Genomic DNA, 23,812 nt, shown 5'->3' on the forward strand with positions numbered 1-23,812 from the left:
ACAACCAATATTAAGATTAAACAAAATGCAAAATTAACCCAAGTAATAGCACATTAGGTGCTGCAGCCAGTGTTCCACACTGAACAATGTGCCTCCACTGTGACACTGTGGAGAAGATTATAGCTACTACAAAAGTTGCAGCCGTGGTTAGAAGGTATAAGAAGAGCCATATTACCAAGAATGGAACATACAAAGATTAATAATGGAAAAGGGGGTGTCCGATGAGTTACAGCGCCATCAGTGACCGATCAGACGGTCTAAAGGACATCGCAGCCTTAAAGGACAGTCTAAGAAGAAAACCATTGCTCACAAAACAGCATAAATCTGCGAGATTAAAGTTGAGAAGGAACATCGAAATAAGTTTGATGAATGCAGGAAGTACAGACGTTACACTCTGATGAAAACTAGAATCAATTTGGGAATCACATATGGCCCAGCATGTTTTATGTGCACCTTGCCAGAGACCGGCACAGTCGCCATACAGTGCTCTCTCAAAGAAGTGACCCGAGAGTCTGCGGTTCTACTGCAAGCTATTTATGGATCTATGCACAATAATTTGTATTTTTCTGATATGCTCTATACATTTGTATGTAGGCCTCATTGTGAAAACATATGTCATATTGCTGATGCGCGGTTCAAATATTTAATTGCAGATTTCTTTTTCATGTGCTTTACAGGCTTTGCCACTATAAAAAATGATGTTAAGCATTTCTTTAATTGGTCTTTGACAAATTTTAACCTTGTACAAAATGAATAAAATGGCAGTATCACAGTCTAAAATAAAATGTTCCACGATGTTGAAACTAAAAAAAAAACTGTTTTTCTCTACTAGCAGTGAAAAATCTTGCATTCCCGTATATTAAAATGACAAAAACTGAAGAATTCTTTTTACCAATCAACATAATATTGAATGCACAGTTGGCCAATGAATGTATAAAGTAAAGATCCACAGCTTTCAGCTTGTCCCTTCAGGTGACGCCACAGCGGAACGTGTTTCATTAAAAAAAAAGAAAGGTTTAAAATTATTTTACAATAACTTCCTTTTTATACATTAGTATAAAGTACATTAGAAACTTTTCTACTTTTCTACATCAAGTCTATCATTAGAGGCTCAGCGGAGGATGTGCTTCCTCCAGCAGCTAAGGAATTTCATTCTACCACAGGAGCTGCTAATCCGGGTCTATTCATCCATCCATCATCTTATTCACTCATCCTGTTCAGGGTCGTGGGGGTGGGTAGGGGCTGAAGCCTATCACAGCTGCCATTGGCAGAGAGATGTGGACAGGTCCTGGACCCTGGACAGGTCACTAGTCTGTCTCAAGGCCAACACAGAGAGACATACACAGACAGAAAACCATCCAAACACACATTTACACCTACCGACAATTTAGAGTCACCAATTAACCAAACATGCATGTCTTTGGATCAAACCCGACTAAAAGGAGAAACCGCAAGCACAGGAAGAACATGCAAACTCCACACAGAAAATCCACAGAGAGGGATTTGAACTGGGGACTTTCGAGCTGTGAGGTGGCCTGACTGTGCTGCCCTAATTAAATTCTACTCTGCTGTTCCTGAGTGTTACCTGTGCTCCTCCTTCATAGTCTGGTAGGGAGCAGCCAGCTAACAGGACAAGAAAAACTGCCCTGGTGGTCCCCTGCCAAATCTCCAGGACTTTACACATCTAGAGCCAGAAAATGTCAAAAAAATAAATAAAATAAAAAAAAAAAACTGGACACAATCAAGCTTTCTATAGCTTCTCCTCTGGCAGTAGTTACAGAGTTCTGTCTTCCAAAACCACCAGATGCTGAAACACTTTTTTCCTCAGGCCATCACACCCATTAACAGCAACCTCACACACTAAATGCTGTACACTAAACACTAGACATACTAATACTCAACTACATCCACATACAACGACTAAACCCGAACACACTGCTCTTCATGTACACAAGAGATTGTGTTGGAACTTCTGCACACATGCTGCAGGTACTGGAGGTTTGCTTTCTTTATGTCATTCTTATGTTGTCTGTACTTCTTTACAACTGAACATGTCCTTGAGAGCAACTAACAACCTACAGTAAAGCAAATTCCCTGTATGTGTTAGCATGTTGTACTTGCATAATAAATCTATTCACTTTGGAAGCTGTCATTGTTTAGGACGCAAGTGCCCTACTGCCAATACTTCAAACACTGATAAATGCCCTCCATGGTCTTGAGTTAATGACTTGAGTCACTGTAAAATGGCAAAGCAGAAATGTAATGATTTTGAATTAGACCACAAATGCTGCGTTGAAAATAACACTCATCAAGACAGTGGACATGTCCACAGCTTGACGTGCATTGCTCTCTGGTTCAAACCTGCAATGTTTGCAGGTACCTAAAATTTGTGACTGTCACTTATCTTCCAAAGGGCTATTTCTGGTCCTAACAAGACCCGAGGGCTACTGACAATCTTCTGATTACTTGTTTATTAGTAACAATAAAACTAAAGCCACTACATGAAAAAAATGAATGCCAGCACCGACAACCCCCTCAAACATCGCTAAATCCTAGCGGTTAATGGCTGTTTACAGCCTTTGAAGTATACATTAGACTGCACCATAAATTGTATCAATGCACTCACTGGCAGCTGGGGGTTGGTGGTGAAGCTTTTAGAGGCAGAACTGTAATACAGTGGATGCTCCATGAACATGGCAGTGATATCTGAGCTCTCCAAAAGAAATGCACCTGAATAAATTGAAATTCTCTGACTTCCCTAACCCAATTACAGTAATCAGGTTTTTTGGCTTACATGAAATACTTACTTAAGAAATCTGATTGTTACTGCAGCAAACATGGACATTAATCAATAATCTGCCATCATTGTAGGGCACCAGAATAGGTATAGAGCTATTCATTCTTTTATTACCATCTATTGCGTGGAGTTGGGCAGGTAGAGTACACTTTATTCATCATGACTTTATTACTGCAAACAACTACTTGAAGCTGCTGCTAAAACACAATTGAGGGCTGCAGTTGTTCAGGCTGCAAAAAGGGAAACACTCTGTGGGGTCATCACTTTGATATTAACATAAAAGCTGTCATTTTGATTGTCTGTTTATAAAAAAAAATGCAATTAGTTCTGCTTTGAAAATTGGTATGTCTGTCTGACACGTTGGCCGTGCCGTAAAACTCCAGTGGGCGGAAACCTTATACGTCAAGAGAGAATAGGCACAAGATTGTGTTTGACAGACTGACATGTCTACATCTGAGCAAGTACCACTCGTTTGGACTGAACAACCGTATGATTTCACGCTATAGTAATTATGCTGGTGTTAACAATCGCAATACGCGTAATTATAAAATACCTTACACAGTATACAGAAAGCGTAGACAGACTACAAAGAGAAGCTCTACAGTAGTGCCACATTATAAGGTCTTTATTTTAGAGGTTAGGCCGATTTCATCTTGAATGCAGTGCATAATTGTAGCAGCACAGTCAGCCAAGAAAATGTAGAAAACAAAGCCCTTCCAAGCAAAACATCAAAGTGTCTAGGTTCTAAACTATTTGCATAAAAAGAGGGACAAATATCATTTAGTTTACAGGGATTTCCATATTAATGTGTCTGAAGACACTAGCGTATCGGAAGCAGCCACCATAATTCCTTCAGCACAATCTATTATAGCAGTCTGTCAGGTGTTGCAATTACTGGGCAGAGAGCTGAAGGAGGTGGTGAGGGGGAAGGGTCTGCCAGGCACATACTACTGGCACTCAGCATCTTCTGTTGGAGGCTGGACTACAAGCTGTTTACAAGTTCTCACACAAAGACAAACAGGAGGATGCTGTTTGTGACCCAGTCACATAGACATATGATTAGTAGAAGGACTAGCCTGACATACTGTGTAAAGGTACAGTGACCTGATTCTGAGAAGCCTCTGCAGACCAAGAGACTCGTTTATAGAGTCTAGGCTTGCATGTTCAACAGACTGGCAGTGCACATGATAGTTTACTGATATTCTAGATTCACCTTCTCTAGATTAAACTTGGTTTCGCTTGCAATCCCATTGCAAAGACATGTGTGAATTCCCCCCCATCCACATTTTTTATTAAAGGGAGCGGACTTAAAATGGACACCGTGCCATCCAGTGTAATTATATACAAAAGTCAAGCAATATATCCTGCCTTGATATCAGTTACCATATTGTGAATCTAATGATGCACTATGATGTTACAGGAGTGCAATATCCCTTCATTTTGCTAAATATACTAAAAACTGTTAAACTACTACTACTGTTAAACTGAACACTGTAACACCCAGGGGTCCAAAGGTATGTGGATTTGTCTCAAATCATTGTTAATAAGTTGGTAGGTGGCATTATTCGGTTCGTCCTTTGAAATTACTTTTGAATCTAACTCATGTCTACGTTTTATTAAGACCTGTTCTGAAGAAATATGTTCTGAATGTGTTCTACCTGGACACTGTCAGTGGGACGGATGCTGAATGCACTATGCAGTAAGTTACAGTGACTCTGGAGACAGAGTCAATATGTCCCTGGAAATTGGAACAGTCAAACATGCTACGCTTCTTACAACACCATTACTCAAATTAGTCTGACTGGGCTTGAACCAAGCCAGTGTGTCCCACAGCCACATTTCATATCAATCCATTGTAACTGTTTTGTTCCAATACATTTTGTGTTTCTAGTGACTAAGTGGCCTTTTTGGACGGAGATCTCGATATAATGCCTCACAACTTGCTTATTTACACACATCCTAATAAAATCATAAAAACCAGTGTGTCTGATTTAAACGGCTGCTGGCCTCCCAGCAGTAGGGGTGTGACATTTAATTTGACATCCAACATGACCTCAAACATGCACTTCAGCATCTGAATCATGTTTTGTCTTGAATTCAGGTAAAAAAAAAAAAAAACACACAAAAAGCTAATTGAATGGTTTGCTATATTGCCGAGCCTTAATAGAGAGGCACGGTGGCAAAATGCCACCATAATCCTGCCTTGAAGAGACTGACTGTATAATGAGCTAGTGTTTACTGAGTCCAGCTCTACAGTTGTGTTCTGGAAACCAACAGCCTATAAAGTCTGATGGCAAACAGACAGTCAAGACGCTTTAAATTTGTTCACTGCAGCACAAACTCTAGAGCTGTTAAAGTGCACAAAATGCCCAGTCAGCCCTTCTTCAGTAATATCAGTAATACCTGCAGATAAATGGGCTGTGAACCGAGTAAACAGTGGTCACATGTACAGACCAGTTTTCAATTACCTTGCGGTTAACCCCACCAAGAGGTCTCAGTCACTGCCCAGCACAGCAGTTCATCACAGCATCTTTGCCTCTTTGCCTTCCTCTCCCTCCTCTGAGGTCCTTTAGCATTCAACTGTTGTGCTCTATATTTGTGAAAGTTCTCATAATGGGTTATGGTTACACTTGTATGTTTGCAATTTAAAGATCTATGTATTATATACTAATTAAAGCCGCAATGAAACTTTTTTAATTACAGCATTTTGTTTCTACTTAACCTGACTAAGCGTGCACATGTGCATTTATTGGTTTTTGCATACACAGAATTTTAGTCTGTAATCTTGACTTTGAACTTTCCTGGGTGTGCAAAGTCCAAATCAAAATGATTTCATGAACTGCGTGATGAGTCATATCATTCAGTGCCAAGCACAAACAAAACTGACAAAATGTAAAACACAGAGCATGGTGCTTGGCTGATTCAATGATGCTGGTGCAAATCTCTCCGCATCTTTTTACATCTTCTCCACTGGTTCATTTCATTCCGTGGACTCACACATGACAGCAGATCATCATAGTAAGATATGACACACTACAGCTGCCTTTGTCAATTACATACTAATGTGACTAAAGCTAATGTGAAATATCCAGGCTGGTTCCTCTACAGATACCTATTAGTCATGATTGGCGAAATCACTTTCACAGACAGAGCACACATTATTTTTCATGTAGTGTAGCAGTTAGTGCAGTATGTCTCATGCTGTGTCTGTGACATGTTACTTGCACTTGTGGGCTGTTATTTCACCGTCCAGGTGCCCAAGTGACAAAGACAGGCCAACTTTAAGCAGTTCAACAGAGGACCAGCATCAGTGTTTTTACAGTCATATAAACACTCTGCGAGATATTAATAATCCATTGAGATCACAAATATAATTGTGCAACTGCACTTTAAACACAGAAAACTCAAATTACAAATAGCAAGTAACAGTAAGTCAGTAAAACTTTAAAAATTTAAAAATCACTTTCAAATATAATGTGGATATATCAAGCATTTAAGTTTGGACTGCGACTGTTTGTCAATACAATCAATTTCAGAAATGCAGCATTATTAATATTTACAAGAGATGAACTTTTTATTTTATTGGTTCTAATGTTTTGTATTGCATTTGCTTCCTGTTAGTTGTTTTTGGCTGCAGCCAGCAGTGCAGTTTTTTGAAAATCATGGCAGTTGCAGAGTCTGACTCATTTGCAAAAGATGTTCAGATCCAAGGCTGTATAAATGTGGGAGTACTTCAAATGATCAGGTTTGCAGACTGTGTTGAGTTTTGTAGGAGTATCTAAACACCACAAGCATCTGAAGTGAAAACACAAAGGAGCTGCTCTGATAATTAACCACTGCAAGTCTTGTCTATTTACATTTATTAAATTACAATCACCAGGAAAAGGGTTTTAATATTGTTTGTCTCCTAAACTCATTATTAAAAACATAAAGTTGTTTGGCTGCTAGATTACTATTTCCACAAAATAAGTGTTTTAGAAAACATTAACCATGGCTTATTCTTCATTAACCAACAGTGCCAGTGTGTCTACTATGGTCGCACCCTCTTTTATACATTCTACAGAAAGTGCTTGTTGGGACGTGTACCATATTTGATGAAAAGTTAATCATTGTGATTATTCGACTGACCTGTGAAGTACTTATATATTACACTAAGGAAAGAAGTAATTTCAAATACCACACACAAAAGAATATCAATTTCACATTTCATAAAAGTAATAATACTACTACTAATGACTTCGGATAAGATAGCTGATAGCAGCACTGTTGGTTGTTCCATGTTTAGGTTGGAACCACATGTTTAGACGTCATAGATCCGTCCCTGCCAAAACCACATGGAGGGCAGAGAGAGACATTTGTTTTATAAGTCACTTGTGATAAAGTGGAGAAATTGCTGAGGGAAGAGTTAATGAGATGGGAAAACCGTCTGAACTAAAAGTGAAAAAAATGTCAGAGGTGCCAGCCAATCTTCACTCACCAATAACTGGTGCACATAATAACATGTGAAAGCAGCCCACCAGCCATGATACATACAGCATACGTGCACACGTCGTGCTTAAAGACCTACAGCAGCTGAAGCTAGACCAGAGCAGATTTAAGCACATACACTTAAATCAATCAGGAGAGGAGATTAGATCTTAATTAAAAATATTCCATTTCTTTCATCATGTATTGAATACATAGGTTAATGGTCATTTACAAACACTGACACACATATACACACACAGACACACACACACGTACTTGAAAGTTAAGCAAAAAGTAAAGGCACCATAAAATTGAAACAACTCAGTCCACAGCCAACCAACAGCATGCACGAGACAGCTGTGTCAAAATATCCACACTTGCGATTTGAAGGCCTATATTTCTTTAAATGTTGGTTTCTGCTTGTAGTGTACTTATAGATGGACAGACAACTGCCACTGAACTACTTTATTACCGAACCAAAATAAAATAAAAACATGATCACAGTCAGGAAAGTTCAGAAGTTAAAAGAAGCATCTTTTTCCAGTCCTTTCTAAGCAGGTTTATGGTTGTTTATTTGCAATGAACAGAGATAATGATCTCTTGGAAAGTCCCACAGAATCTATATCTTTTTTATGATTGTACTCTGAGGAGAAGTAGGATGTTTAACTCAAATTGCAGTAATTGAAACCTTAATTATTATCTCACAGTCACTGCTGCAAGCCAAAGTGTTCAGTGGCAGTGTAACAAGGAGTATGTCACATGTTTAGTCTGTACGTAAATACAAATCTATGATGAACAAATGACTGTAAGGTTCCTACTACTGTGCAGGTAACCGGCAGGAAACCGGACTAACCTGTCTGATGGTCCTAGCCACCAGGCTCTCCAGTACTGGGCCTCGATCTTCATGAAGAAGGTGAACCTCATCCAAAATCAGGAGACGCACTATCTGAGAAAGAGCCACATCTCCGACACTCTTCCTGGTTACAACATCCCACTTTTCTGGAGTTGTCACCAACATCTGGGGAAAAAAAAAAAAAAAAAAAGATCCTGTTTTGATATTTTCTAACATCAATTCTAACCATGGACCACAATTATCAAGCCAGTGATTCACAAAATAAATATATATCATCGACAAGACCAGAATAAAACTTAAATGTTTTTAAATACAACTAAAGACAGACTATACATGAGCATTAAGATGAAGAAACACAAGAAAAAAGAAATGTGTAATTGTGTGACAACCATGGAAATTAAAATACATCTTTTGTGTATTTAATTATTTTGTACACTAATTTCAACATGACTTTTTATAGTTTATAGTTTTATAGATAGATACTAGGGCAGAAGTCTGTTGGTTCTGTACACTACATTCACATTGAATGAAACATGTACGATCACAATTTTCAAAAATGTTGGGGACGTTGTGTAAAGTGTAAAATTAAAAAAAAAAGAACACAATGATTCCAAACTAGTTTTTGATTGTAAACACTACAAATGGTAAAACTGGGAAACGTAATTAGTTTTTGAAACGTATACAGTTGCCTGCAAAAGTTTCCCCTTAATCTGAACTGGCAAAGAGAGTAAAACAAATGTAAAATTGCAATAAATTTGGGAATTTCATTATTTGCGGCTCATTATAGTAATAAAACTTTGAGAATTCAGAGAAATCGCTGTAGCCAAGGGACAAGGCTAAACAAACAGTACTGAATGGCTGAGCCCTTCAGGCCGTTAGGAGGAAATGGATTCTGCACTAATCTTCACTAATGTACCGTATCTTTGAATTCATAACAAAGCTTATGGAAGAGAGCCAGTCAATGACAACAATTAAAATCACAACATAAACATTTGTTTAATTGTAATTGTAAAGAAGGACACACAAAATAAAATAAAGTTTTCATTGTTGAGGGTCTTTGTGCAGCTCCTTACCCACAGTAACTGCCTGGGAAAAAAAATAATATACTGCTTATTATAGAAACAGAAGCTCTGAAAGCCTGACTCAGTGTGAGTCCAGGAACTGGAGAGCAGCAGCAGGCGAGCAGACTGTCAAGTGTCGATCATATCTGTCATTCAACGCCCACATGACACGTATCAAAGTCAAAAGAAATATTAACTTAGTGATTATGGAGAGAAATGGAAGCTTTTTGAATGGGATTCGGTTGAAGCCTTCATCTAGCAGCCATCAGTGGCACTGCAATCTACAATAAGACATGTTCACGCTGGCTTCAGTCCTCGGCTGTGGTTGTTGCCTCTTGATTCACATCCAAGTTGTTGCTGTTCATGCAAGACTCAGGTTCTAACAGTTAACAGACTAGGGAGGAGTGTCTGGAGCCAGAATTTGTTTTGAGTCATCATCCCATCTTCCCTTGGCTGAACCTAAACTTCGTACTAAAAGCTGCAGGAAGATATATTGGACAAGGTTGCTCAGATTGAACCTTTTCTACTGTCTTTTAACATCACTTAAGAGTCAACCAGCTTTGAAGAGATCCAGTAATACATTCTTTACATATGCTTTTGGACATTAGCTCTATCCTCTTTTGGACAATCACGTTACTCTTACTATCTGCCAGGTTTTTAGGTACACAGTTGCAAAATTCTCTTTGAGTGCACCATGGATGTTTTAAAAGTTTAAGATTATTTTCGAGATTGCTGCTGAGAAAAAACATGCTCACAAATTTCTCCAGGATACAATGTGGGATCCATGGTTCATCATTGCTCAATTGCCCAGAGCTCAGCTCATTACAACAGGTAAAGCTGCCAAATCATAAAGTTATTCACATCCTGTAGTTCACAGTGTTGTATGTGCACCGTTGCCCATAAAGTTCAGAATAAAATATCTTTTGACCTCATCTCATGAAATTATTGGGACAATGTGAATTTATTCGAAAAAGAAAAAGTGTATATCTTCTCAAAACCTCATTGACCAATCTCTTCCAAACATATCCCATTGAAAAGTAAGGCACAACTAACCTTTGCAAAAAAGAGGAATGTATCTTTAAACTAATTTAATCCAACTTTATGGGCAACAGTGTAACATGTGGTTATGTCAGTCTAATCAATTACATCCACAAAAAGTATTTTCTGTGTATATGTGTGATTTGATGTGAACATTTAGAACACTATATATATTCGACAGAAAAAAATAGCTTTGTCCATTGCTCATTACTTTTAATAAATTCAATTTTATTCTCTATTTTCAGGAAAAGTACTACGATGCATAAAATGGTGTGTGAACTGTTTGGCAACCTGTCTGTGGGTGTGCAAATTCCTATTAAACTCTTTCTGTAAAAGCAGTTTAATAAATCCTCTCTAGTTTGCATTTAAATCAATCTATCCACCCATTAGAGACTGGCATGCTCATAGAAAAGGAGGAGTTTGTTCCTAATTGGAGCTACTGGTTAATTTAAATGGAGGCTCTGGCAAATGGACCGCAAGCCAGAGTGCTTTCTTAATTGCTTCACAAAAACACAAATTTGACAAACTATGTTTTCAGAACATCATGTCCTCATGAAATACACAGTATATTTGGTACCATATTCAATTATAAATGCTGTTCTCAAACAGAAGTTATCTGAAGTTAAATTGTCCTTGAATCCACCAACAGTAAAATTTCAGTCACTGCTTGCAATGCACCCATGAGAATTTAAATATTTCTGGCACCAAAGCACCACAGCTCAGGACTTGAAAGTCACCCACTGTTGTGATGTGGTGGCAAAGAGAGAGAAGCTTTTCCTGCAGCGTCATGCAAATACCCTCTGATATCCTTGTTACACCATGTCTTCTACTGAGTTTCTTAGTTAAAATGGTACAAAAGTAGTTTATTACGATCATCACGTTCAACATTCAAGAAGAAAAACAAGTAAGTCTATCCAACGTCCACTCGCTGAGCTTACAGACTAGGCCATCATGGATTTTGGTCATACACTGATGTAAGGGATTTATTACCCTTATGTTAAATCTTTGGCCTAAGTTTTTGCGACTGTATAAATGTGACAATGTGAGAAATGCATTTTTCTGTCAATTTGTGGCTGGAAGGTAAATCTAATATATAAATCTGGATAAAGACACACACATATATATATATACACATTTAAAATGAATTCCTTGCTTTCAATGTGTCTTTTTGTAAAGCACAGGCACTTTGGACCTTACATTACATGGCCCTAAAGTTTACCAGTATGCGAGTGAAGGTAATGGATGTTCATTTAGCCAAGCTTCATGTCTTCAACCAATAACAAACTGTCTCTCTTCATTTAGCCGAGTGGTTTTTTTTTCATATTATTACTACAGTACTCCAATAAGACTATTGGCTGTCCACACACTACTTGAGTAAAACTCAGCTGATGGTTTCAAACATATGAAGAGGGCAACAGTTTCTAAGAAGAACAGTTACCAACTGCTTTTGGAAAGTAAAGCACTGAAAAAGCAAAGTCACCGTTAATGTGTGTGCACAATGGTTAGTTAGGCCAAAAAAGAAAAAAAACAAAACAAAGTTTTGTGCATATTTCAATTTAGTTTGTTTTTACAGCATGAACAAAAAACCCAACAAAGCCAGTGATCACCTGAAAAAATATTCTGGATCTTTACAGTAAGAACATGACCCAATGCAGTCTGACATTTCAGTAATGAGTTGTAATAACTGTTTTTCAGTTGCCATCTGTGGATTTTACCTTTACATTTTCTGTCACTAATTGCTTTGTTCCTTGGTGTTATTTTTATAAACCCCATATTATGTCTGAAAGACATCGGCAGCCATTTCAATTACTCTGCATTTGAACTGACTTTACCAATACATTCTGAAACATAATCCTTGACCTTCCTTTACAGGACGGTTGTCTTGTTATGAGATAGTCCTTTCTTGGATGTCATTGACTGATATTTTCTAAGTGGACAGAGAAGCAAAAAGGGTCTAGAAGTCCCAGGAAGCCACCCACCTGCGCACTGGCACCCGCACGGCGGCATCCCCCCCCGTACCATTTCTGTTTCCATGGTGACTATCGCAGTCATGGAAAGAAAAGCATGTAGGAGGAAGAGGCAGGTGGGAGGAAGATGGAGTGGGGAGGCTAGAGAAAGACATTTCCTGGATTGCGATATGTGAATAACTAACGGCTCGTCTAGTCAAATTGTAATGAAAACCTTTTCAACGCCTATTTATTTATTTGGATCCCCGTTAGTTCTTGTTAATATAGCAGCTGCTCCTCTTGCATTGTCATTTACAACTGTGTGTATGCGCTCACGCTCAGTCCCCATGAGAATGCCACTTAACAATTAGCTAAATATGGGAATACATGTAATTACAATGGGATCTGTTGTTTTCTTCTGTTAAGTGGATAATCCTTAGTGTTCAGCGTGGGAAAAAATAATAAATACATTTCAATACAAGAATATTAAGTAAGGGTAGACTGGTAGGTGGGTGCAATAGAGTTGGTCTATGTAGCCTGATCTAAGGAATAGAATTAGGGGCAAAATTAAAAAGAAAAATGGAATCACGATGTCAAACTAAAAATTCTGACTTTTTAGACATTTATTTAATTTTTTCCAAGGAGTTAATACTGTAAGTACTGTTGGAGTTTTGATCCTTCAACAGTACTATCCCCTTTTTATACACCGTGCAAGCTGCTGGAGCCATGCCTGAAACCTGAACTTGACTAGCTTTGTCAAAAGGCCATGATCAAAGAACTTTGAAGAGAACCTGGAGAACTTTGAGGAGAGATAGAAGACACCGAAGGTTACCGTGCCTGGCATCACTCTGGCCCATTAAGTGTGGACGGCCCCTTTCATTCAACCACTTTGTGTAAATGTACTGACTACTACATTTCAAATAGAAGGATGAGAGAAAAAAGTTGAAGAAGGTGCAGTGTGGGATAAATAGAGGACCACTGCAGAACTGCAGTGAATCTAACTAATCGTTCCCTTTGTGTAATCTTTTCACATGACCTGATAGAAATGCAACTTTAATACACCTTCAGATTAGCTGGAATTGGCCTCATTTCACACACACACACACACACACACACACACACACACACACACACACACACACACACTACCCAACCTTTCCTTTTATGCGTTGATAAGTCCCATAGGGCTTATAAACTTTACCTCTAAGCTGTGCTACCCTCTCAAATCCAACTCTTTTGGATTTAATAGATATGTTTCTCCAACCTTCTCAGTTTCATAGATCAGTCTTTCAGGATGGATTCTCCAACCTCCATTTCCCTCTGACCTGAAGAAGCCAGGCTCTCACACTAAATATGTGCTCAGCCCACAGCTTTTATCAGCATCGCTGTAATAAATCCCTCTTTCTAAAACAGACACAGAAACCCGTGCGTGGGGCAGTTTTTTCAGACATCTGAATGTGAATTCACATTCCACCAGTAAAACAAATTTACTTTATCAGCAGCTCAGTACTTAATTACTTAAAAGATCCATTGAAATAACATATCTAATTGACCGACAAATCGAAGTCAGCAACTGAACATAATTGGTTAATTTTGCCATTGACACACTTCTCACTTCAATGGCTTTACGAACAGACGACTTTGTGAAAAGATGTACTGTAAAATCTCAACATATATAATAGACATGCTGCAATAACGCATTTTGAAGGTATTTTCTGAAACTTCTGTAGAGCCTATACACAATAAAAGTTGGTTTCCCTAACTATTAACTAAGTTGGCTACACCACTATGCTTTAAGAGCTTGTAATTTAAATGATGAAGACAGGTGTTATTCCAATTTTTCTTTGTTTTTTTTAAAAAGAAAACCCATTTAAACACTTTAACCAACAATCCTTCAGTCCCTATCTGTGGCACCCAGCCCTGAGCCAGCATAATTCTATTGAAGGACCAATGGGCTCAGAGCCAGCTGGCCACAGCAGGTTTATATCAAACATTACTGAAATAGGAGAAAATAAGTGCATTGTTAGGGGATATTTTCAGCAGTAGATTAATCCACATTTGGTCTCTGCCAACAATTATGTGGGTCAATATAAATTGCTGTGCTTGTTTATGGTGTCTTTTAATAGTTTTTGGAAAAAAAAATGGCGTTCTATGCCACACAGGACTAAGATACTGTACAACAGGCTCTGTTTACACACCTAATAAATGGCGAATGGCCTGCATTTACTGTATATAGTGCATCTCTACCTTATCGGTACCCCAAGTGATTTACACTGCTTCTCGTTCAGCCATTCCCACTCACAATCACACACACACACACACACACACACACACACACGAAGAGTGGGGATGCTATGCAGCTGATCTGACCCACCAGGAGCCACTAACCTGGGGTTCAGTGTCTTGCTGAAGGACATGTGACCAGAGGAGATGAGAACTGAACCAATAACAACTGCTCTCACTGTCACAGTCACTCCTGTAATATTACTAATGCATATTGTTAGATTGCATTCTTAGTAGATTTTGGTCTCAGAGAGAGCTACCAATTGTTTTGCACATTGGTCTTTGCTGACAAAAACGAGAAGGGGAGGGTTTTTTTTTTTTTTTAAGCCTCTGAGCAAGCAACTTGTATTTTGTCAACTCAGTTGCAAGGCATTTGTTCTACCCTCAAAGTTTTTTTAGCGTTTGTAAAATTGCTTTCACTCACATATGCAGAAAAAATGTTGCTCTACAGAGCACAGACAGGGATTCTGTGCAATTAATGCACACAGCACACCACAGCAACTTTTAATTATTTTATTTAAACCTTCTAGCTATAGAGTAGGCTTTCATCCATCTATTATGTAGATGCTTATCCTGTTAGATGTGTGAAATCATGCTGTGTTGAGGCCTATTCAAGAACAAACTACATTTTTATTTTAAGGAAAGATCTAATACTATCAGTAGGTGCATTACTGGAAAAACTTAACTATATAAATAACATACTGATATTCCAGTAATGACAAGATTAGCAGGTGGTTTTACTAGAGAAATGTCTGTTTTAAACCTTATTGGGACTACAGAGGCACTTAGTCTATGCTGATTGCTAAGGTGTTGCAGAGTGAAACCTCTTGCCCCATTTACAATCTCTGGCTACACACAGTGGTGTTGTGTTGAAGCCTGTTTCCCCACCAAAAAGCAGGGAACAGACCCACACAGCACAACAGCTGATCTAAGCTGCATTTTAACCTGAAAAAGTGACATTCAGCGCTTAGATCATCAGCAAAATGTGAAGTTGCTCTGTAAACAACAAAGACAAAAAATATTCTTTTTGATTTTAATATTACACATTGTATATCACAATATACAGTCTGTAAGCCCGCAACAATTTGGATCGTCAGTTGTGAACGTCGTCAGTAATTATCACTACACTTACGCAAGATTCAATCCCCATACATTGCTAATGCTAATGCTAAACTACCCACATCTAAATATCTGCCACTTCTGTTGTTGTTGCTGTTTTCCCTGACATCATTTCAAGTCTTCTTGAAGTCTTCAAGACTTTTTTTAGTCTTCAAAACTTCCAGTCTGGCCATGGCTTTTATTTATGTTGTAATAAAGAGGACATTCAGGAGGAAGAATTGTTGTTGCTGGATGATTAGGCCTGCGTCTGCCACATGTGGTTAAAGTTTTCAAATCTCCAAGCAGAGAAGCACATGAACAATGACGCAGATGGTCCTGCTGTGGTCTACGCATGCGCTTGGGTTGACAGCATACATATCTTCAGATCTGATGATTTTAGAACTGATGAATTAAAATTGAACTCAAGCCAATGATTCAAAGCGTGAACCCAGGAACAGTGTCATTACTGTGGTGACAGGATTTGGATAACTTTACCGTCCTTTTTGCATTTTAAGCAAAAACAAAAGGAAATCGAATAAAATAGACATTGACAGACTGTATTGTACCATACTGCCAAAGAACAGAGCAATGCAGAAAAGCTCTTCTTTCAATCTAACACACAAAAAAAGTTACTAACCGATCTTTGACCATGGATGTGAGACACAGAGCAATTATTATTAAATATTTTTTATTAAAAAAGAGAACCCCTGGTTTATCATTAGCAACTGGATGTAATGCAGTACTACTGTAGGTCATCCACTCTGTGGGTCCTGTCACAGCAGCACAGAGCTGCATCCCACAGACAGATAAGAAATTGCTGTAGTCAGCTAAAAAACAGGCATTATCTTAATAAATGCAGTAGGTTAAAATACATAATAAAAGGCTGATATAAATATAAAGGACACATGGAAGATCAATGGACAATAAATTATTTACATAAAAAGTTTACCACATTACAACACCATGCACTCGACGTAACTTTTTCTAAGCATGCATTTGTTGCAACTTATAAATAATTTGCTTCGATGTATTTTACATCCAAAGCACATTGCAGCTGTAGATTATTAAAGGTTTTTAACACTTGTACAATTTGTGATATTCTAAGCCTCAAGGACATTGGTGCTTACTCAAGTTATTAGGTCAAAAAAAACAATATGCATACTGCATTTAAGAAAAAAAAAGGCTCTGTAATTTCCTCGTGGATCTGGACATAACTTGTTCTGTACTTGAAAGAAGCTGTTGATTCATAGCTACAGTACTTGATAATAAATTATATATGATGTTGAGTTACTCTGACTAGGCAGAACTAGTGCAGATATCATTTCTTTGCAGTTTGTGATGAAATAAATGTCACAATTCAATCCACTTGGGGGCGCTAGAGAACATGCATGTGTAGAAGAGGGACAGCTTTTGTCTCCTTAGTTTGAACTATTTTTATGGATATGGTGGATATCTCATAACGTACGTGTGTGTCTGTGTGTGTGTGTGTGTACCTGTGTTCGTAGGATTTCTCCTTTGGAGAGCTGCATGTCTCCTGTGAGTTCTTTAACAGTGATGCCCAGTGGCTCCAATCGCTTACTGAAGTAATTAGTCATCTCTGCTGCCAAGGCCTTCATTGGAGCCACATATATGATCTACAGGAGGAGAGATAAACATTGAAAGAAATAGGATAAAGAACACAGAGGTATAGACAGGTAGAGTGGGGAATATAGAAGATGGGGATGTGGGTTGAGGTGGCGGTGGGGGTTCCAGAGCGAGAGACTAGAAGGACACAGTAGTGATAAATGAGCAAATGGAGGCAGGATCATTTGTTCCTTGGCAACCAGCACAAATCCCAATTTATTGAGAAATATGATGCCAGCCACTTGCATGGGCAATGTTTAATGGTGATGTATGAAAAGTGACTATCATCACTGGCTGGCACAGTGTAACACTCGTAACTGTGTATAAATGACTGTGTGCATGTGTGTGTGTGTCTTTCTAAAAGGGAACAAAGCCTTTTGGCTGTGTGAATGGTTTATCTGAGTGTGTGTTAGACTTCACCTTTCAGACAAAGCTGCAAATAGCTGACTAACTACAATTCTTTATTATTGCATTTAAAATATTTTTCATCTTCTGCTTTTCAATATAACTACTCATAAATATGGAAAAACATCGGAAACAGACAATCAAACCTCACTGTCTATCTTCTAGCGACAAACTGGAAAATCAGACGGAAAGTCTATGCTTACACACTAAGTGTGTTTTTTTTTTTTTATATTTTCGAATGCTAAACAACTATGATGAGGTCCTAATCCCTCAGTTCCCTCATTATTCACCCAATCAAAACACTCAGCAGCTGGTGTATCTGCAGCAAAAAGCAAAAACCATAAATAGTTTAAATAATGAATAAAAACATGAATTAAATCAAATAATTAATACTTTGGTTTTCCAAAAGCGATACTTATTTAGTAAATAAACAAGCCTGTACCTGATTTCTAAAGTGAAAACCTCAGGTTGAAGCTAAAGTATGTAACACTATTTTACTTGTATATGTAACAATTACAGTTTCAAAACACTGTTTTGGGCATTTACCAGTGAATTTAATGTATTTATTTTTTTATTGTTTGTGGTTAACATTTATTAGCTGTATAACTGTTTCAGGAGGCTTTTTTGATGGTGTAAAAGCAACAAATCAGGATCAGGTTTAATAGAGCTAAATGTATCAATTTATGCTTGAACACAATCCCAAATATGTGGATTAGTTATCGACATCACTGACCGTAGACAAGAACTAGCGGCATATACTTAAGGTAGGAAGAAATGGTAGATAGAAAAGCAGGGTATTCATTTTACATTGGTCTACAGCTGTAAAAAAAATAAATAAATAAAAAAGTAGATATATTAGTTCTGCGCAATCTCTCTTTAAATCGATAATGCAATTTAATGGAATGTGATTTTAAAACCTTCAGGCTGCAATTTAAGTGATTAAAATATGTCTTTAATGGTACAGATTCTAAACAATGAGAGAAGCATCCCTGCAAGCTTTACGGGAAATCTGTTGAGTAATTAAAGCAAATACGTTTAGACGGGAGGATGTACTGCAGGTACAGCTGTGCAGAGCGTGTCAGGCTAAAGTAGCAACCAAGCGAGTTAACACCACAAATCTTCTCCAGCATCAATAAAGCACTACTGGGCTATGACTAATGATTTAAAACGCATCTGATGATACATTTTCCACCCTCTACCTGGGTCCAGGACAGGAACATGGACGGGAAACGACCAACAGGCATCACTGGCTAAAGTCTATGAAACTATTACTCTACAGAAACCTGAGTTCATTTAACTGAGTTCAGGCTCAAAGCTGCTGTGTGGGTTCTGGAGACCATCACTGGCAGAGAGAGAGGTGGCAACTTGCTGTTGGTACATATATTCCATATATATAGTCCTTTATAGGAAAACTGACTTTCTTTTTGTTCTTGACAGAGGGGGTAGGGGTCGGGCTGAGAGGAAGAGGCCGAGGGAGAATTGGAAAGCACCGGCATGAAAAAGAATAAAAGCACAAGAAAGCTTAAAACATGTGCACACATGCTGGAGCTGCTTTGATAAAAACATAATAAACCGCAATAGCAACGCTGCTCTAAAAAACAAAAATCACAATTCAATAATTTATTGTTCAGCCTTAATGGCACAGCAAGTAAGGTTTTATTATTTTTCATTTTCTAGGTTTTGCTTCATGTAATAATGTTGCTGATTAGTACCATTAAATTTAAACTCTGAAGGAAAATAAAATACATTCTGGCCCAGATCAACAAAGAGGTTAAATAATAAAACGACACTAAAAGCAACAAGGAATTGCCTCTACTGACGTGTCCGTCAGTCTGCAACATGAATTAGCTTGTACTTGTCCAAAAAGATTAAAAACAGCCAGACACACTGCTCTACTGGGTGACATGTGTCTGCACTCCAAAACTGCACATGCCTGAGATCTCTGGAGGAATTAGGACGTTTTTAGATGCTTAAAAGTATTCTTTAAACGAAAAAGAGAAAAGCAAAAGAAATCAGACAAACAGACAAAGCCTCTTGAAGGAAGCATAACCAAGTAAACCCAGCTGTCCTTGGCTTAACACTATTCAAATGCTGCATCTAATCTCAGCATCCAAAGCTCTGAGGATCAGATCAGAATCTTTGCATGAGGTGTGTCAATCTCAGCGAGGAGTGTGCTTTATCTTCTCAAGGCATGTTAAAGGACTGTGTGGTGAATAACCCTGGAAAGGTTAAGCAGTTATCACACACATTCACAAACCTCCCAGTGAAATTCTTTTCAATTCTGATTGTGACTTTGCATAGAAGGCCAGAGAGGCATTACAGTCAGGCCTGCAAACAGCAAACTATCCACGGTATCTGTGATAAGTGAACCCAGGCTCTGGATTTCTAGCTTGTAGGCATCTGTTTGTTTGTACGTGTGAGTCAGACCTTGAATTCATCCTTTTTTATGACGCCGCCCGGCTGCAGGTGCTGGCGGATCTCATGAAGGACAGTCAGCATGGCGATGTTGGTCTTGCCGGCGCCAGTTGGAGCACAGATCAAAAGGTTTTCATTGGTGTTATAGGCTGTCTCAAACACCATGGACTGGATTCTGTTCAGACGCTTCATTCCCTTGAACACCAGCTGGCCAATCTGAGCAAACAGAATAGAGGAAGGGAAAGATTATGATGGGTTAGCACATCATTACATTAAACGGCACTCATCATGCACAAAACGCAAAAATACTGAGGCTTAAGCTTCAAGCTTCTTGGCCAAGTTTGCACTAGTTTTACACACCTGGTTTTGGGATTATCTAAATCTTTCTGGTTGCACCTCTCAATGTCATACTGAATTAGAAGTGTCTGTGAAGGTCATTTTTTTTATGGTTCTTTGCCAATGTCCTGTGGGATGGACCACCCAGGGACCGTAAAAGCCTGAAACCACTCGTCATCATCATGTTCTCAGAGTCATTTCAATGTTACTTGGCAAAGCATCCAAACCGACCACACTGTCCTGTGTCTTTTACCAAGTGATGTCTTTCATGCCACTTTTTGTGCCTGGTTATTAAATATGCCAGGATGGGGAGAGTCCCAGGGCTTCTAAACTCCAACCTCTACAATTATTATCCACGTACTCCTGAAAACAGTAAAAGGTATAGAATTGTTTTATACTATTGCTTGAAGTATGCTTTGCTGCAAAGTAACTGCTAAAATTTGTTAGACTTTTTGAATTAATTTTTGATCGACCATGCAATGTGAAATGTAATAAAATAATAATAATAATGTAATAAAATGTAATAAACACATGTGGGCCTTTCTAAATTTTGTTCAGTCAATAGAAATTCTCTGGACATGTCAAGGTAATTTAAAATAAACAGGATGAATCTGACCACAATTTGTAGAGTTACTGCAAATGTCAGTCCCTCCACATAATTTCCTATGAATTCTGCGCGACCTTGCGACTTAAAACGTCATAGAAACTGTAGAGGTGATCTTACTCGAATCTAACGCTCCTGACTCTTCAGATTATACTTCACTCCAGAGATTGTTGTTAGACAAACATTGAACATTTATTGTACTTGCTTCTCAACTTAGCCAATGACAGATCAATTGTACATACAACTTTAAGCACGGTGATCTCACAAGCACGCTCACTAGCTGTTTGATCAAACAAGTTTCCCAAAGTATGTCTGAACTCACAGGACTTGCAGGACTCGTAGAACTCGTTAAGAAACCGTGTGCCTCTACAGCTACACACAGAACCCTTTTCTTCCACCTTGTTGCAGTCCACACCTTTCTTGTAGTCAGAGTTCCTATGCTCCAGTTACTGTGTCACGTTTACACCCTTCAGTAGCTGAGCTAAAACTCTCTTGCTATCTTGTACTCAGTTCCTCTGCTTCAGTTACTGTGTCACGTTTACACCCTTCAGTAGCTGTGCTAAAACTGAATCTCTCCTTAACTAACCCTTAGCATTGCATTGTTTCCTTGACCACTGGTCAACAAACTTAAAGGTAATCTACAAAGGCAATCATCAAAGGCAAACTATCAAAGCCATATGATGTCACTAAAGACATCATCAGTACATAGACACATTATATAAACAATTACATCACACACACAGCAAACATAACATAAAACAAGTACCTAAACTAACCCCCTTGGTTGGCTCATACACACCCGGGCCCTAATTGTGCTCCAATATTAGACATTTAATGTTGGAAACAATTACTAAATTACTTTGCACAAACCAAAAACAATACAATAATAAAACAATAATCCATAAACATCATGACTATTCTTCTATGGTGTTCCTTCTTCTTTCTTCTGGTGCCAGAGGTTACCAGCACTTAACACACCGTAGGAGATCAGTCTTTACCACTGTCTCACTCTGATTCCTGGAGAAGACAGACCTTGGTTATGGGTCTATCGAACTCGTTGGTCCTCGTCTTGATACGAACCTGGCGGACCAAACCTCGCTCATCCTGTATTGTGTGGATGATCCTGCCAATCACCCAGGAGTTACGAGGCGCTGACTCATCCACAATCAACACAATGTCCCCAGGAACAAAATTACGCTTTGCATGTGTCCATTTTTGCCGCCTTTGAAGCTCAGGTAGATATTCTTTAACCCAACGTTTCCAAAAGAGATCTGCCATATACTGGACTTGTCTCCATCTACGGCGGCTGTAAAGATCATCTTCCTGGAAAACTCCCTGGGGTATCGAAGGCTGGGTTATTAGGAGGAGAAGGTGATTTGGCGTCAAAGCCTAATGAATATACAGTTGCAGCAGCCTACATGGAAAAGGTTTTGAATTGGCAAACAATTAAGGATGAAGATGGCAAAGCCCTCTATTCATTCGCTCTTTTTCTAACCAATTGTGTGAGTTCCATGGACTGTATGGCAGAGCTTAATACTACAATCAGCATACGAACAATTATTTCCAAGCTTCCATATAAGTTGAGAGAGAAATGGAGGGATGTGGCTCATGACCTGAATGAAAACCACAACCGTAGAGCTACGTTTGCAGATGTAGTTAAGTTTATCACTGATGTATCAGAGAAATCACTGCATCCTTGCTACGGGGACTTGGGAAGACTTAAAGAACACTTAAAAGGGCCTGCAGCTGCCTTTGGGAAAGTAAGTGGAATGAAAAGGAGTTTTACCACTACTGCAAAGCAAGTTACTACTCAAAGGGATGCAAGTATAGAGCCTGGTTTTAGTAAGACAAGCCCTTCCAATACCACCAAAGCATCACCCAAGCCTATCACTACCATCAAGGCCTCACAAGAGTCTTGTCTCTTTTGCCACGAGGGACACACATTCGACCATTGTCAAAAACTACAGAATACGCCTTACAAAGAGAAGATAGAGTTTCTCAGGAAGGAAGGTTTATGTTTCAGATGTTTAAAATCGGGGCATATGAGCAGGCACTGCCAGGAAGTGGTAAACTGTCAATTATGTTCCGGGACGCACAACACGTTGCTGCACGTGAAGCCAAAGGAAAGGCAGTCCGTGGATCGTGACAATCTGGCAGTGTTCAACGGATTGGTGAACAGCAAACGTAAACAGAATTTTGACGACATGCCCAAGAACACCGAGTGCATCCTTGCCATCATTCCAGTCCGAGTAAAAGCCAAAAAGGGCAACAAAGTAATCACTTCATATGCATTCTTGGATCCTGGCAGCACAGCTACGTTTTGCACAGATGAACTTCTTGATGAGCTAAATCTACGTGGGAAAAGGGTTAGCCTTCTTGTTACAACCATGGCAGAAAGCAAAGTTGTGACCAGTACTATGGTGACAGAGTTGGAGGTAGGCCACCTGAACTCAAATACCTTCATAGAGCTAAAGGAGGTGTTTTCAAAAAAGGCTATTCCAGTAAGCAAGAATAACATCCCGCGACAAGAAGATATAGATAAATGGCCACATCTTAAAGGAGTACAAGTACCTCTCATTGATGCAGGCATAGGTCTGTTGATTGGAACTGATGCTGCCAAGATGATGGAACCAAAGGAAGTTATTCCTAGTGTCGATGATGGACCCTTTGCAGTCAGAACCATACTGGGTTGGACAGTCAATGGGCCACTAAAGGTGGATGGTTGCAATACAAGCAGGAATGAAATAATGCAAGCCGTGTCAAATCGTGTATCTGTGGCCAGGCTGGAAGACCTGTGGAAACAACAGTTTAAATATGACTTTCCTGAGGATGGGCAAGAGGAAAGGTATGAGATGTCTAAGGCGGATCGTCTGTTCATGGAGAGGG

The 23,812-nt window shown here is 38.9% G+C and overlaps 1 protein-coding gene across 1 annotated transcript in view; it reads right to left on the reverse strand.

Annotated features, from left to right (window-relative positions):
• The window catches only part of ascc3 (activating signal cointegrator 1 complex subunit 3), a 132,436-nt gene that overhangs the window by 57,103 nt on the left and 51,521 nt on the right, over window positions 1-23,812 (reverse strand). Inside the window, exons 9-11 of the mRNA XM_067510491.1 lie at window positions 19,999-20,202; window positions 17,037-17,177; window positions 8,118-8,282 (exon numbers count right to left, since the gene is read on the reverse strand). Of these exons, the coding sequence (XP_067366592.1) occupies window positions 8,118-8,282; window positions 17,037-17,177; window positions 19,999-20,202 (510 nt within the window). The remainder of the gene's footprint in view (window positions 1-8,117; window positions 8,283-17,036; window positions 17,178-19,998; window positions 20,203-23,812) is intronic.

The sequence above is a fragment of the Channa argus genome, chromosome 7 (genome assembly GCF_033026475.1).
Source record: "Channa argus isolate prfri chromosome 7, Channa argus male v1.0, whole genome shotgun sequence".
Lineage (NCBI taxonomy): Eukaryota > Metazoa > Chordata > Actinopteri > Anabantiformes > Channidae > Channa > Channa argus.